Source organism: Carassius gibelio, chromosome A6 (genome assembly GCF_023724105.1).
Source record: "Carassius gibelio isolate Cgi1373 ecotype wild population from Czech Republic chromosome A6, carGib1.2-hapl.c, whole genome shotgun sequence".
In the NCBI taxonomy this organism is placed as follows: Eukaryota; Metazoa; Chordata; class Actinopteri; order Cypriniformes; family Cyprinidae; genus Carassius; species Carassius gibelio.
The window spans coordinates 21,872,136-21,887,751 of NC_068376.1; the positions used below are offsets into that span (position 1 = coordinate 21,872,136).

Genomic DNA, 15,616 nt, shown 5'->3' on the forward strand with positions numbered 1-15,616 from the left:
TCCGTCAGGAAAAGCTTCCACCATCTGTCAGACCCAGAAATCCCAGGTGGCTTCATATAGGGATTCAAACCTCTGTTGGTTACCCTTCACTGTCAAAAAAGCACCAGAGTGGAACATCCCAAGGATGACAAAGCACTAGACTGGACAGTGACATTTGCAGGCCCGAAGACTCATTTGCACCCATGAGTGATTATGGCTGTTAGTACATAATCACTCATGGCTGTTGATGACATATTTTCATTGATTGTTTAAAAGTACTACGTAAGGGGGAGGCATGAGGATGCTGAAAAATGTTGCAAGACTATTTTGAGCTTTTAAAAAGTAAAAAAAAAAAATAATAATAATAATAATAATAAACTCTCTCAGAAGAGTGTGTTCTTTCTCATGGTTCTACTGATAAATAGATGTATTATTCATAATCCAAGTTCTTGTTTTCATTTCAGTGAGCTCCTGCAGAAATGTCTATTTGTCCTTTTATGCACTCATACACAAACACGGTAGAAAGGAAAGCTAATCTTAATACATTTACATATCTTTTCTTGGCTGGTGCTGTTTTACGAAAGTCAATTTCATGTAAGGGTGTAGGCAAAAAAAAAAATAGTAAATGCTAGATAAAGTCTGCCATTAAGGCTTTGTCATTTACATAATTTTTGCATTCAATTACTTAACATTTATGTGTAACATTCCTCAACAAAACTGTCCATCCAAAAACGTGTTTATGTAAATGGCCATGGTAAAATGTGGGCATCAGATATTTTTAAACACCTCCACTTGAAAAACAATGTGGGCATTCTGACTCATAAGCAATGCACCAGCTGTGCGAGAGACCTCTGAAACAGCGTGAGTTTGGCAGAGAATGGAGGACAGGCTTAGCTTGGTGAGCACCAGCTAGGATGGGTCCTATCTAAGTCCCTGCAGGACTGAGAACTCGCCGTGGGAGGGATGTCTCAACTCCATCTGGCCCAGCAACGTGTGTGCCTTCATGCCTAACCGGACCTAGGTCTGCAAAATTTTGGCACGTGTGAGGCATTGCATAGCATTTGATTGGAAAGATTCAGAGATGTGTCACCATATGTCTGTGGATATCTGCATGTTCTTCACATATGGCAATGGCATGTAGGTCTGTGATTTTGACTCTTTTATGTGATGCATGTGTAAATGTTAACATGGGAACAAGCCTTTAGTGAGTACAGACAGTTGAAGCTGCCAAAAGTACGAATTCTCCAGACTGTTGTGTGGTGAACACGATCTGCCATCTAGTGGACACATTTAAATCCCAATTGAGAAAATGAAAGGGATTAAATAATATCTATATTTACACAGCATGTTTTGGGAAGATTTAAGCTTAAAATTTCATAGCTTTGAATTTTGTGCACAGGAAATATAAACTTTTTTTTGTTTGTTTTATCATTATATTTACTCAAGATAATAAACTTTTGTTTTTTTTGAGAATGACATTTTAGACGGTATAATATTTATGCAATTATAAAATACGACATACATGAAAAGTCTTTGATAAACAAATTTCGTATATGTACATATATATTTACATATATGTAATTATAACGAAGCTTGTAGTAGTAGTGGCTGAGGCTCAAAAACCTAGCGAGCCGCCAGTCTAGACAGCATCACTCGGCGTCTGGATTCCGCCTATCATGTGCCAAACTGACTTAGGTAGGGAGCCAATTAGATTATGAGACGCAACCCGTTTTGCATACGGTCTTTCACACTCTGTATAGTGTTGTCTTTGCCGTACGCTTAGGTTCAAACTCTTGAGTTGGTGTAATAAATATATATCAGTGCTTATAAGGAGTTATTCCTTTCTCTGACGGATTTGTGGCGGGGACACCTAAAGAGGACTAACATGTCGGCAAAGAGTTTTCGGGTTAGCGACGGAGACTGGGTTTGTCCCGATAAAAAGTAAGACTTGCTGTATAATGGTTTATTTTAACTCACAATAATGCATAAAAGGGTATATTCGCATTACTTAGCAGTTAAACCTTCTGGGGAAATTAATGTTGGCTGATAGAAGATCACACGCTTCTGTTAGCATAGCATTTGTTAGCGTTAGCACACGACTGTAATGTGTGAACGGGCCTGTAAATGCTATTAAACGCGGCCTTTTCATTTTTGGGCTATGTGGCTTGTTCTTTTCTTTTTTCTATTTCCGTGGAACGTCACACTGTTTTTATGAAAATGTCAGGCCTGTTCATTTGTGTGCATTAATGTTGTTCATGTTGTTGTTATAATGTTCAGAGACCTAACGTTAACCAGCTTTGTGTTTCTAATATTTAAGGTGTGGAAATGTCAACTTTGCTAGAAGAACGAGTTGTAACAGATGTGGCAGGGGTAAGTGGATTATAATTGTTTGTATAATCATTAGGTTTTGTATTTTAGGGGTGTGTTATACAAAAGTTGCATCAATACATGCTTGCAGTACTTTATCATGATTGGTCTAAACTAATTAGCCAATTTTCCTTAAACAGAAAAAACAACTGAAGCAAAAATGATGAAAGCAGGGGGAACAGAGATTGGAAAGACTCTGGCTGAGAAGAGCAAAGGTCTCTTCAGTGCCAACGATTGGCAGTGCAAAACGTGGGTATTGACTGTCACTTTCACTATGCTGCATTTATAAACACATTCATAATTATTAATATCTCCAGTATCTGTTGAATTCAGTGTGAGAAAGTGGAATGTTTCAGCCATTCTTGCCTTTCTACACTGACAACATTTCTTTTAAATTTGTTTCAATGAAGTTTAAGGAAAACATTCCTTCTGTCTTCTTCATATTTTACTTCTCTTTTGAACTCCACACTGTTCAGCCTGCTTAATGGTGCCGAATAAATGCACACAGCATATCCTGCCATGAACAGCAAATGAATGGGGTTGGTTCACTTAAAAATGTTGATGTTAAAAATAAGACGTCATAGATATTTTTGTGTAATCCTGCTTATAATTCAACCACTTTTTCCTGTGTTGCATTGAATGTGTGGATGACAAGTTGTTGTTTGGACAAGCCCTGTCCTACAGAGTTTAGCTCCATCCCTAATCCAAACACACACTAGAGAAATCGAACCAAATGCCCTCTTCAAGTGCATCTGGGGAAGGTTCGACCATGTTACTTTTTGTTCCACTGACTTGCATTCGTAGATGTGAATGCTGGACTCAGGAAACAAGCTCATGCTAAATTCACTGTGTTCCAAAGTTTAACTTTACATGAAGGGTCTTCAGGATTACTAGAAAATTTCAACTATATCTGCAGCCAAACCCTGCAAGACAGTGACCATCCAGAACTGTAATTGCATTTTACTGGCTTACATTCTCCAATCCATCCAACCCATATTGGACTATAAGCTAGTTAAGACAAGAATATATAAAGTATATATTTTTTCTCATTTTCCTGAGGTGGATCACCCCATTTTTGTTTAGTTCTGAAAGGACATCCAAACTAACGGCCAGTTTTTGTGTGATGCTCAATAATTCAACCACTATTACAAGTTGATCAGGTCTTGTAAATACCTTGAAAAGGGCCTTTTCATTCTCTTGCTTATGAGTTTGAGACCCTTGTAATATACCAATGTTATTAATATCTGAATTTGTTCTTGCTTTTAATCTAGATGTGGCAATGTAAATTGGGCCAGAAGATCAGAGTGCAATATGTGTAACACTCCTAAATATGCCAAACTGGAGGAAAGGACAGGTATATTTTTTCTTTATTGCATATTGACTGCAGTGTTATTATTTTTTGGCTAATTTCATATTCTTGATGAATGTCTCTAACAGGATATGGTGGAGGCTTTAATGAGAGAGAGAATTTAGTCTACAATGAGCGAGAGGAGTCCGATGGCGAGTATGATGAAGTCAGTGGGGTTTATTTATTTATTTATTTATTTTTTTCAATTTGTATATCACTTCTCACAATACATACTAACAGAAACCTGCATTTGTACAATTTTGTTTTATGGACAGTTTGGGCGCATAAAAAAGAAGTATCGTGGAAAAAGCACGAAGGACACTGAAAAGAAAGAGGAACCAAAAAAGAATAATAATAATAATGAGGAAGAGGAGGAGGAGGACGAAGATGACGAAGATGGAGATCTTTCAAAATACAAACTTGATGTAAGGGATTATATTTTCTTGTGTTGTGTAGCTGGTTCTACGATTTTTTGTTTTAAATTGATTAAATCGAACAAATCCTTCGAGCTTCTGCAGATGATTGAGCTTATTTCAGTTTTTGGTGTCTTTTTGTTCTTTATGCTATTAGGATGATGATGAGGATGATGCAGATTTGTCCAAGTATGAATTGGATGATAGTGAGGAGAAGAAAGGGACTCGCTCCAGCTCCTCACGGTCATCATCTCGCTCGTCCAGTTCAAGTTCCCGGTCTAGGTCCAGGTAAAAGGGTACAGGTCAAGGGTAACTCCAGACAAATGTCAGTATCAGCTCAAATCATTTGAATTTTTTATCTTTGCCTCCTTTAGTGTTTAAAAAAATATTTTGTCTTTTTTCAATTGCCTTTTGATTGACATTTATAAAGCTTGATGTTCGTTTAATGAAAGTGATCATGTCAATTCGTTATTCAATTCATTTTAAAAAGTATTTTAAAGGGTTTTCGTCAGCACGTCTTTAACACTATTGGAAAAAATCTGTGGTGTTTTTCTTCTTTGTTTTTTTTTTTCTTTTCTTTTTTTTTTTTCTTTCTTTTTTTTCATGTCGGTGTTTAGCAGATCCCGGTCCAGGAGCTCATCCAGTTCCAGATCTTGCTCTCGCTCCAGGTCCAACTCCAGGTGAATGAGGTGACATGCACTCTCCAGGAAAGAGCGTGTGTGTGAACAGCCAGTGCTTGTAGTGAACTCTTTTTCCTAAGTCTGAACACAAGTCGACTTTTGATCAGCGTAGAACAAATGAGGGTAATGTTGGGAGCAGTGTGATGTCAGTTTATCTCTTTGGCAATGTCTGAACAGGATTTTTTTACTTTCTGTTCTCAGCATAGATGTCAAGAGATTTTTTGTGCTTTTAGAATATGTTGCTCCTTTTGGAGCTGTTGTTCATTATTCAGTGTCCCAGATCTCCATTTATCTGGTAACACCTAACAGGCAATTAGAGCTGTAAGTTGTACTGACAGTTTCAGCTTTGTTCTGCTGAGAGTTCAGTTGGTCAGACGTGCAGTTTTGGTCTTTTTCATAAGTTGTAGTATACACTCTAGTATTTCGCAGGATGTGGGTGGATGCTTTGCTCCCATTTCAGTTCCTTTGATCATGTTATTATAGTAATCTGTGTAATGATATTTGTTTACCTTATGTAAATGCTTATTTATCCCCTTTGAAAGATCCAGCTCCAGATCAGGAAAGGGCTCTGTTTCCACAAAGAAGAGGTCTCGCTCCCCTTCGTCATCGCCTGAGGGAGGCCAGAAGAGGAGTCGCTCCAGGTCCTCCTCTGGTGGACGCAAAAAAAGACGCACACGATCGCACTCGTCTGAAAGGTTTGGTGTAACACATGGTGGCCTGGATGCCAGGCGTCCTTCTGCATTATACACAGGGCTCAGGGATAATACAGTTTTGAAACAATGTGACAATTGTTCTTTTCTCTGTACAATAGATTTTTCATGCTTTGTTTTGATTTAAAGGACCAAATCGTTTAATCGGTCATGGCTTTTTTCTTTCTCTTTGTCTTTTTCTATCTCTTTGTAGGCGCAGAGGCTCATCTGGATCATCCCACTCTGGCTCAAGCTCAAAACAGAAATGATTGACAAAAGAAAAAAAATCTAGAAGTGCATGGGTTTTTTTTTTTTCACTCCAGTTTTTGGGGCTATTGCAACTACTCAACTGTTTTGATTTCACATTGATTTCTATGAAAGAAATACTTGTGCACCTGTTCACATAACCTCTTCGCGAAAGGTTTCTGCTTTTTTTTGTTTCACCTTTTTTTTTTTTTTTTTTTTATACATCTAGTCAGATCTCTTAACTTGGGGTGTAAAGTCTGTAGTGTCAGTGGGTTTATAGAGAAATAACATCAGATCTGTGACTGAATGGCACATATCTTCTGGACATCAACCATTTTGATGGGGAAATTATGCAAATTACATTGCAGAAATAGTTGTATTCCTCTATTTCAGACATTATTGCCATCAAAACAACTAGTTCATTAACAAAACATTTAATTTAAAAAAAAATTTTTTATGGATGCTGGTTTTATGGTTCTTTTATATGAAACGCCTCACAAGCAATGTTGATGGCTTAACCACGTCAGCAATGCCAGCATCTAATAGAGAGCCTCTAAGATGTAACATTACCTTGTCTAATTGTGCATTAAAGGTAAGTATGTTTTTCTATGCTTGTAGAGATTTATTTTCTTCTGTAAAGACGGATGAAAAGTGAAATTTCTGTGTCCTTTTTGTCAGTATTTTTGTCTTTGTTCTTAATTTTATGATTCATCATTTGTGGAACTAAGAAACTATAGACAAACTTATTACTGAAACGAATTACTGATAAAATAAATCACTGGTTTGGTTTTCTCTTGTTCAAATCAAATTTGGAACATGTAAAATAATCACAACAACCCACCACTCCCCTTCTAACATACAAAATATGAAAATGTTTTACTGTTAATTGTAATTACATGTGTATCCGACATGAATAAACACCTGTCAATCTGAAACATTTGTTTCCTTGTGTGATGCCTTGTTTGAGATTTATTCCCCCAAATATGCGCTCCTTAATTATCTCTGCATTTTTAAAAGACTTAAAAAAAAAAAAAAAACTGGATTACTGTGTATAGGCTGAAGTTAGATCCCGCACTGCTGCTTGTGGGGAATTCTAGTGATGTTTGTAAATGTATACATTGATCTGAAGCGTTTGTTCAGTTTGTTTCCTTCCATGTCTAGTTTATAGAATAACATTTTAAGAGTTGTGTATGAATTTACTTACGATTGCCGATGAGCAAAAATGCACCTGCACTTCATCCACTGATGGTCTGTCTGAAGCGATCGTTTCTCGTGCGCTAGGTGGCACTTGTTGCGTTCCAAAGCATCTGTGAGCTGGCGGTGGAGGATTATCATTGAATTAAACTTGAACTGTTATTATTTGTCCATTCTTTTGAAACTTGCCTATCACAAAAATAAATCGTGTTTTGCTTTAACGTTTTGCGCTAGTTTAGTAAAAAAAAAAAAAAAAAAAAACATACATCCGCTAAAGTTAACGTAGGCTGAATTGCACGTGCTCGCACAACACGTATAGCAAAACCGTGAACTTGAACTCCAATCTAACGGTATTTTCTCTTTGTGTTGAGGTAAAGATATTCTTTGTGTATCTTGCACTGTTTTCTGTTGTCTTTCTGAGCATGTTTTACATTTCCATACGAGTCCCGCCTCTGTGTTTATAGCGCGCTCCCGGGCAGCCGAGCGCACAAAGTGAAGCAGACTTCGCTGAGGACTCCACCTGTTTCAAAATGAACTACTGTGGCCACGAACACCCTCCCTGAAAAAGGATGACATCTAAATGTCAGTCTTCAGATGTCCTGCAACAAAACCTGACTGCTGGAACCATGATGTGGGACTCGAACCTCTCCAAATCTTCACAGGACAGCGCGGGCAAGAGCGCCAGCTGTGGCACCGTGTCCGTGTTTTTTCCCATCACTATGATGATCACCGGAATGGTCGGAAACACTCTCGCGATGCTGCTAGTTTATAGCGCATACAGAAAAAAGGAAAATAAAAGGAAGAAATCGTTTCTCCTTTGCATCGGCTCGTTGGCGTTAACTGATCTTTTTGGCCAACTGCTCACAAGTCCGATTGTCATTTCGGTGTACAGAGCAGATCTGAAATGGAAACGCGTGGACCCTTCAGGGACTCTGTGCGCTTTCTTTGGGGTGTGCATGACTACTTTTGGCTTGTGTCCTCTCTTTTTAGCCAGTGCCATGGCCATTGAGAGGGCTTTGGCCATCACTGCTCCTCACTGGTACTCAAACTACATGAAAACCAACGTGACCAAGCAGGTTCTGGTCATCATCTGGTGCCTGGTTTTACTATTTGCTTTATTGCCCATTGCTGGGGTTGGAAAGTACACACTGCAGTGGCCAGGAACTTGGTGCTTCATAAGTACAGGTGACAAGAACGTAACGGGAAATACGTTTTTTGCCACGACATTTGCAGCATTGGGGATATTTTCCTTGCTGGTCACGTTGTCGTGTAATGTTGTGACCATCCGTGCTTTGGTTACACGTTGCAAAACGAAGGCAACCTCAACCCAGTCATCCAGGCAATGGGAGAGGTTAACAACAGAGACTGTTATTCAGTTGATGGGCATTATGTGTGTGCTGTTGACATGCTGGTCACCTCTACTGGTATGTATCATATCAGCTTTAGCCAGATACACTTACTGTAGTTATCAGATGAAAGCATCCATGGTGTCATTCCTGCTCAAAATGTAGCATGCTCAGCTACAAAAAGCCTGTCTTTCTAAATTGGATTAAACAGAATAAATGAATTCTTGTGTAAGGGTGAACTCAGGCCGGCTGTTTAACTGCAACTGTTCATGCTGGAGAGCCACTACTTGTATTTTCAGTATGTTTTTAAGCAGTTATTTGAGATTAGTTACTGTTTACCCTGGGAATTTTCCCTTGGCTCTTTCCAAAAAAGAGTCTTTTGTCAATCTAGAGAGTTGCTGGTATGATTTGACCTTTTCTAAAAATGACATTTCTTTCCAGTCATGGCATTTCACAACTAGGCCCACATGATTGTGCAAATTCATAATTTCTGACTGTGGGAGAAAAAAAAAAAAAAAACAGAATTTTTTAGAATGGGTTAAAACCCATGGGTTGTTTATGGCGATAACAATAAATGGCAGAAGTTTAAATTCTATTCCATTTTGCCTAAATTAATTAGAAAAAAATAACAGACCAAAATTGAGTAATCAGTCATTTTAAGTGTTAACGTTATCATGTAGAGTACGAAAAATGGAAACTTATTTTGAGATGTGCTTAAGACAAAATGTAACAGTTATTAAATTACACATTTAAAAATTGGGTGTTAGATGATGACAAAATTGATCTTAAAGTAAAAATAAATAGGTGTTAAATAGGAAATATATTATTAGTGCATAATTAAATGTCCAATTTTAGTAAATACATATCCAATATTAACTGATATCAATATACCAAAAAAAATATTTTCATAAATAATCATATTTATAATATAGCATTGCCTGAAACCGAGAGCATGGATCTTTTACTAACTAAAAACGTGATAGACAGAATAAATAAAAAAAAAGCCATCTAAAATACTATGGGAAATCTGTTAAGTAGTCTTATAAGTTTATAAGCACATGCATATTTTTTTTTCTTAATTTTAAAGAAAACAATATTCATATAATATAGCCATTGTCTCCTCCCATTCTGCAGATCCTTATGTTGAAGATGATCTCTACCCACACATCGTCGCATCAGTGCAGTTCTGCTGCTGTATCTCTCTCACCCCAGGACTTACAGATGGACTGTAACTTCTTTCTCACAGCCATACGTCTGGCCTCACTTAATCAGATTCTAGATCCATGGGTTTACCTGCTTCTAAGAGAGATACTCCTGAGGAAGTTCTGCCAGGTGGCCAGCGCAGTATCCAAGTGCTCACTGAACGCACGGAAAGAAACTCCGTGTCCTCTAGACGCCCTAGATAAAAAGGCCATTCATGATGATAATGTTCACAAACAGTCCCTAACCATGGAGAACAGTAACTTGAATGGGGGAAATGGGGAACAGTGACTTGATAGTAGAATAATAATGAACTGTCCATTTTCCAGATCTATTTGTGGATTATTGTATTGACATAGGGCGATGTCAGCATGCTACCACGCAAACGCATCATTCATGTCGCTGTCACAGTCAACACATTGAAAGAGTTTTTATTCATGGTTAATCAGCAACCTTTGAAATTTAACAAAATGGCAAGACCTTGAAATAATTACATTAGCAGGGTTCCTCACTGTCACGGAATCACTTGAAAGTATGGTACATGTTAACGAATGGTTTTGTGGGAATCCTGCATATACAACAGCAATATTAGCAAATTAACAAAAGCAAAATCATAAACTGATGTTTTCCAGCTCCTGTGGAGACTGATTATTTTAAACTATATAGCAAAATCCTTTTATTCACCTGCCAACTGCAAGAAGAAATTGAAGGAATATTTCTTAGACTAACTTATGGTCTGTTATTTAACATTTCAGAGCTGTTTATAATTCAGTAAAGCACTGAATGGTCTCAAATACTTTTCTCTAAACTCATCCTCACGGCTTAATTTAAAACCTTTTCATAAACACTAAACTTCTCTAGACTAATTGTGTGCATTTCTCAATGCCTAGTCTGCAGAGCCCATTTTGATGCTGATAACTGTAACTGTGGGCACATTTAATTGAATTCCATTCTTGAATTCTTCAGTTAGATTCCTGAGTAAATGTAAAAGTGCAAACTAATTCAGTAGTTTGGTGAGATACTTTCTGACCTTGGAACCGTCCACTCAGAGCGTTCATTTTAATAGCCAAATTTTGACACACCAAGTGCCTCAAGGTGTTGTATTTTTTTATGTGCAACATTTATGATAATATCAATTGCCATCATAAACCAAAATGCCTTTTTTTTATTCTGATTAAAGGCAATTTCAACAGATGATGTTTCGTCATTCATGGAAATTGCTTTTTTATACCAGCTGTTGTCAGAAGGCCATTTAAGCTTTGTTCTGTTTTTATCTTGCATCCTTATATTAGTGGTAAATTATGTCAATTTTGAGGTAGTTTGACTTGAGAAATATTTAATGAGTTGTATGACTGGTGCAAGCTGTTTGTTGAATTTCAATTGAACATACATAAATTATTGGCTAGGATGAATGAAATAGTTCTGCTAATTGGGCCCTTGAGTTGTACATCTGTAATTTTGCATCTACCGTGTGTGACTGAACATCATCTTAGCATATTATATGTTTCCACGGTGCAGTTATTGATGTAGAAAGGACCCATGGACCATCAATTATGCGAAACAGCAGGTTATATTCATGGCACTCTGCAAATACATTTGTAATGCAATATACCATATTAAAAGGAAAAGGCAAATTCTATTTAAATAATAATTACGGTCAGTCATTTGTTAAAGGAAAATACTTTCAAAATAGTGTTCTATAAAGCACTGTCTTTATGTTCCAAACCTGCTTCAATCCACATGACGCTGGAAATGTTTGGGCCAATGATTTTACACCCTGTAGATTAAAAGAAAATGAGCAAGGAATATGCAAAAGCATTGTCTGAGAAAAAAGGGAGAGGCAATGTAATGTATTTTCCTAGAGGTCAGAGCTCTGTGAAATCAGTCGACGTGACAAGGTGCCATTACCAGTAAATATATTTGGAAGATTGCATAAAGAATTGAGAAATTGCTAGTTTTCTGTTTCCACCAAAAAGAGGGTTTGCAAATCCAAAAAATATCCTCAGAGAATACTGTGAAAATGAATTATTTTGATATGGAATTCATTTATAGTGAAATGCTACTCAGGCTGCACCATCAGATGTAGTCATGCTGAGCTTGCCATTGTCTGCTTGGGTAGCTGCTGAATAGGGCAATAGAAAAAAGAATGATTGCATAATATTTCATTGTCAAATTAAAAGTTCCAGTGTATCCATGACTACAAAAGCAGGTCTCCTGTCAGCTCACATGCATTGAGCTGATAATAAACAAATGACTTATGGCCATTCAGTGTATGAATTATGTGACTGATTCTTATTTACTCCACAGGCTCAGAGTCTACACTAAAGCTGTTCAGAGCATTATATTAATGTTGCCAAAGGCATCTCATCTGAGCTTCTTTCATATAAAAAGGTTTATTCATTATATTATTCTCTCATCATTTACTTGCCCTTACAAAACCATTTGGATTTATTTTTGAAGGAGAGCTTTCAAGATTCAAGTAAAGGCACCATAAATGTAAACTAAAAATAAAATAAAACACATCTGTTCTCCACACAAAGCTAATTATTGTCTTCAGAGGAAATAAAATTAATGAAATTATAGTCCCTTTTGAAGCTCCAGTCACTCTTCTATGTAGTTCAATAAAAAAGGAAGAAGAAGAAAATCATCCATTCATACATTTTCCAAACTGTTGCTGCTGTGGGGAAAATGTACCCATAAATGTACCACGGGAAAAAGAAACTTGTATGAGTTTGAAATTGATTCTTTCATGTTAATGCAAAGACTTTCATACATTTTGTTTTGGTGTAATTAAGTGTCTCTACTTATTTTGATCATTCTAAGTGGAACTACAGAACACCAGTGATTTTCTGTAATCATAATTTATAATATATGTACAGGTGATAAGAGCTGTCAGGTAGTTATTGCATGTGAAGCCACCAGCAAATCGTTTTAGACCATAACCCACCAGTGAATGTTCTAATGCCAGATGAAGTGGCAAGTCTGCATTACAAACAACAGGGTTTCATGAATGTATTTCAAGTTTTACATTTATTTCCGATGTAACCATGTGTACAGCTCTGAGACTCCATTCACAGCCAGAGCTGTCATTAAGCTTGTATCAACAGATGGTCGTGGCTCTGCTTGTGTGTTTTTGATAAGAAATGTTTGCATATGCTTGCAACTGTTTGACGTGTCTACAAACTGCTCTGATGTGCTTTCCTTGTAATGGTGCTCATTATTCAATCATTATTTGATTCTGTGCTGCTTGTGTTTTCCATTCACCGTGATGGACTATCTTTTATGCCATTATCATAATTAAATGGAAATGGAAACTAATGTTTTTAACTTCTTAAAAATGCAGCATTCATGCATGAGATCCCTTAAACACAGTCAAAAATGGCTCTTAAACTGTTGTATGATGTTAATTTAAATAAAAACTACACTATTTTTGAAAATAGGCTCATTTTCCAACTCCCCTAGAGTTAAACAGTTGAGTTTTACCGTTTTCAAATCCATTCAGCTGACCTCTGGGTCTAGCGGTAGCACTTTTACCTTAGCTTAGCATAAATCATTGAGTTTGGTTAGAACGTTAGCATCTAGCTTAAAGAGGTCCTATTATGCGTTTTCACTTTTAGGCAGTGTGTAGTGTAGTGTGTATGTTTGGGCATAAAAAAGATCTTGAAACTTACACATCTCAAAGTCCACTCCAAAGGAAGATATTTAGTTGAAAACATTTTTTCAACAACTACGAATGACTGGTTTGGACTACAGCGTCTGTTTTTTGTGTTTTGTGATATCACAAAGCGAAGCGGTCCATTAGAATATTATAAAAAATTCCTGCCCAGGGAAATTTGAATGTTTGGGGGGTGGGGAGGGGCCATAGACATATACACTAGATGTCGCCTTGGCTACGGCAGTTCATTGGAACAAATGCCTCAATAGAGCCGCCATCCTGGAACAGGGGAGCCCCTCCGTTTTAATTCATCAGTGTTAATGTAGGCAAAGGTCTAACGGAAATTAAACCACCATAAATCGACATGACTGCGATTTTCTAGTTTTCTTTTTTCTCTTTTTTTGGTTCGTTCCAATGGTCAGACATGTATTTATCATTGAGTCCAGAGAAAATTTAAAGTTTTGACCACATTTCCTACATCTTACGAACATATTACATTGATATAATTATTCTGTTCATTGTCGGTTTTCCTAACCTTCAAAAACTAACAGGTTACTAGCATGGATTAGGACAAATAATTAGGTAAGGAATGACAATATACAAATTGACAATTGTATGTGCAGGTATATTGCAATAGGCAGTTTTGTATGTAACTTACAGGTATATTATGTGCAAAAAGAAACACTAAGTATGTGTGTTAGATAAATAGGTGTAAGTGAAATATAAATATGTTTTATGATTCAATATCATAAAACACATTCTAACTTGTGTAATTTAGCTGTCTGGTTTTTAGATTCCTTTCGTTTGATCATCCATACGCAGCACAAAAGTCTGGCATCGTCCATGAATTTGAAGTACAGGCAGAGATAGTGGCGTTACCTAGCTACTTCCTATGACAAGACCCCTGTTCCAAGATGGTGGCGGTTTTGATGCATGCTTAGAACCCCAAGGCGACATCTAGTGTATATATCTATGGAGAGGGCCGAGGTTGTGATTAGAACACTTGGTTGAGTTCATAGGCAAGACGATGACGAATCTAGTGTTTACTAGTAATTACACATGCACCTGAATAATTATGTTACAGTTATGAAAAGTTTCTATAATAAATTGCTGACGGTACAATACTGGACAATGATGTAATCTACAGAATTTACAATTATGAGATTCCAGTGTTCCCCATACATCCAGTGCGGGTGTTTTTATATCACTGTATTTCTGAAGGAAACCAACTGTCTTCAGAAAAATGGATGTCATTTTAATTTAATCTTGCATGTAATGTCTGTGTAACGATATAACCTTTGTACTCATCGGGAAGAAGGAGGCGGGAACCGGCGGACAATCAAAACATTTTAATAATCACAAAATAAATACAAAACAGCACACCAGCCCCTCACGGACGACTGGTGCACTCAAAATAAAAACCAAAACATAAAACAATGGCCCAGGCCTGGTCCTCTCTCGTCCTTCACTATAGTCGCTCCAGTTTTATATCCTTCCATCTCCTACGTGGGACTCGATACTGGCGGTGGGGCGCAGGTGCAGCTCATCTTCAATCACTACACCTGGCCTCACTCCTCGTTCCCACGCCTCTCGGCCCGCCCCACTCGCCACAGTCTGATAAAGCAGTTTTGTTTTAGCAAAGTGCTGCTGTGTGTGTACAGCGGTTACCAGGGAAACATTGATCTGTACCACTCCAACAGAGCCTCCTGCTGGCAGAGAATGAGTTCGCATACAAATGCTACCTGGGTATAAAATAAATTCAACTGTTTCACTGCAGTTCATATTATTATGATATAATTAAATATAAAATAATACATATGCACTTATCTGTACATAGCAAATGCAGTTATTTTTTAAGCGGTTGTTGACATCCTATCTAAAAGGTGATTTAACCAAGAAAACAACAGCAACAAAAATAACTTTACCACTGTAATATGTCTTGCAATAACCATGCGTGTAAAGGTTCTGCGTGACCCTCTTGTTCAATATTCTCTGAGTCTTAATCCGGCTGTTTGTGCCAGCATGGGGAGAAAGGTATTGTAATAATGTCAATTATGTAAAAAATAATGCAATTTTGGACCACCAAGCCTGTAAGCATGTTCTAATTCACCCCCAAAACAAATTCAAGACGTTGTAAAAGAGCATAATAGGGCCCCTTTAAAAATTACCAGAGTTACAATATTTTTAAACTTGACTCTTCTGTAGTTACATCGGGATTATTTTCGATCACTGTGTAATATCACTGCACCTGCTGCACCCGTGGTACAGCAGCAAATTTCCTTGATTATTACGCCGGGATGAAAGTACAGTTCCTAGCCATATCAGCCTATAAAATAGCAACTTTAAATTTTTCGTTGGTCTTAGTACACAATTTGTACTACACATACAACTACAGAAGAGTTAAACTTTAAATAGGAAAAATATAGAAACTCTTTGGGCCTTTTTGAGCAAGATGCTAACGGTCTAATCAGATTCAATGATCTATGCTAAGCTAAGTTA

The 15,616-nt window shown here is 37.2% G+C and overlaps 2 protein-coding genes across 5 annotated transcripts; both read left to right on the forward strand.

Annotated features, from left to right (window-relative positions):
• Positions 1 to 1,662: 1,662 nt before the first annotated feature.
• LOC128015700 (zinc finger Ran-binding domain-containing protein 2-like) lies at positions 1,663 to 6,657 on the forward strand. 4 transcript variants are annotated; one of them, XM_052599756.1, is made up of 10 exons: positions 1,666 to 1,920; positions 2,297 to 2,349; positions 2,487 to 2,595; positions 3,618 to 3,700; positions 3,784 to 3,860; positions 3,970 to 4,119; positions 4,265 to 4,395; positions 4,725 to 4,787; positions 5,330 to 5,482; positions 5,691 to 6,657. In XM_052599756.1, exons 1-10 carry the CDS (start codon positions 1,865 to 1,867, stop codon positions 5,743 to 5,745), a joined length of 930 nt encoding a protein of 309 aa, XP_052455716.1. In that variant the 5' UTR covers positions 1,666 to 1,864; the 3' UTR covers positions 5,746 to 6,657. The 4 variants fall into 4 exon arrangements, with proteins under 4 accessions (XP_052455714.1, XP_052455715.1, XP_052455716.1 ...); XM_052599757.1 differs by having other exon boundaries at positions 4,728 to 4,787; XM_052599754.1 differs by having other exon boundaries at positions 1,663 to 1,920; positions 5,330 to 6,657.
• A 266-nt stretch (positions 6,658 to 6,923) lies between these two features.
• ptger3 (prostaglandin E receptor 3 (subtype EP3)) lies at positions 6,924 to 12,780 on the forward strand. The gene is made up of 2 exons (XM_052599753.1): positions 6,924 to 8,340; positions 9,397 to 12,780. Exons 1-2 carry the CDS (start codon positions 7,486 to 7,488, stop codon positions 9,751 to 9,753), a joined length of 1,212 nt encoding a protein of 403 aa, XP_052455713.1. The 5' UTR covers positions 6,924 to 7,485; the 3' UTR covers positions 9,754 to 12,780.
• The last annotated feature ends 2,836 nt before the right edge of the window (positions 12,781 to 15,616 follow it).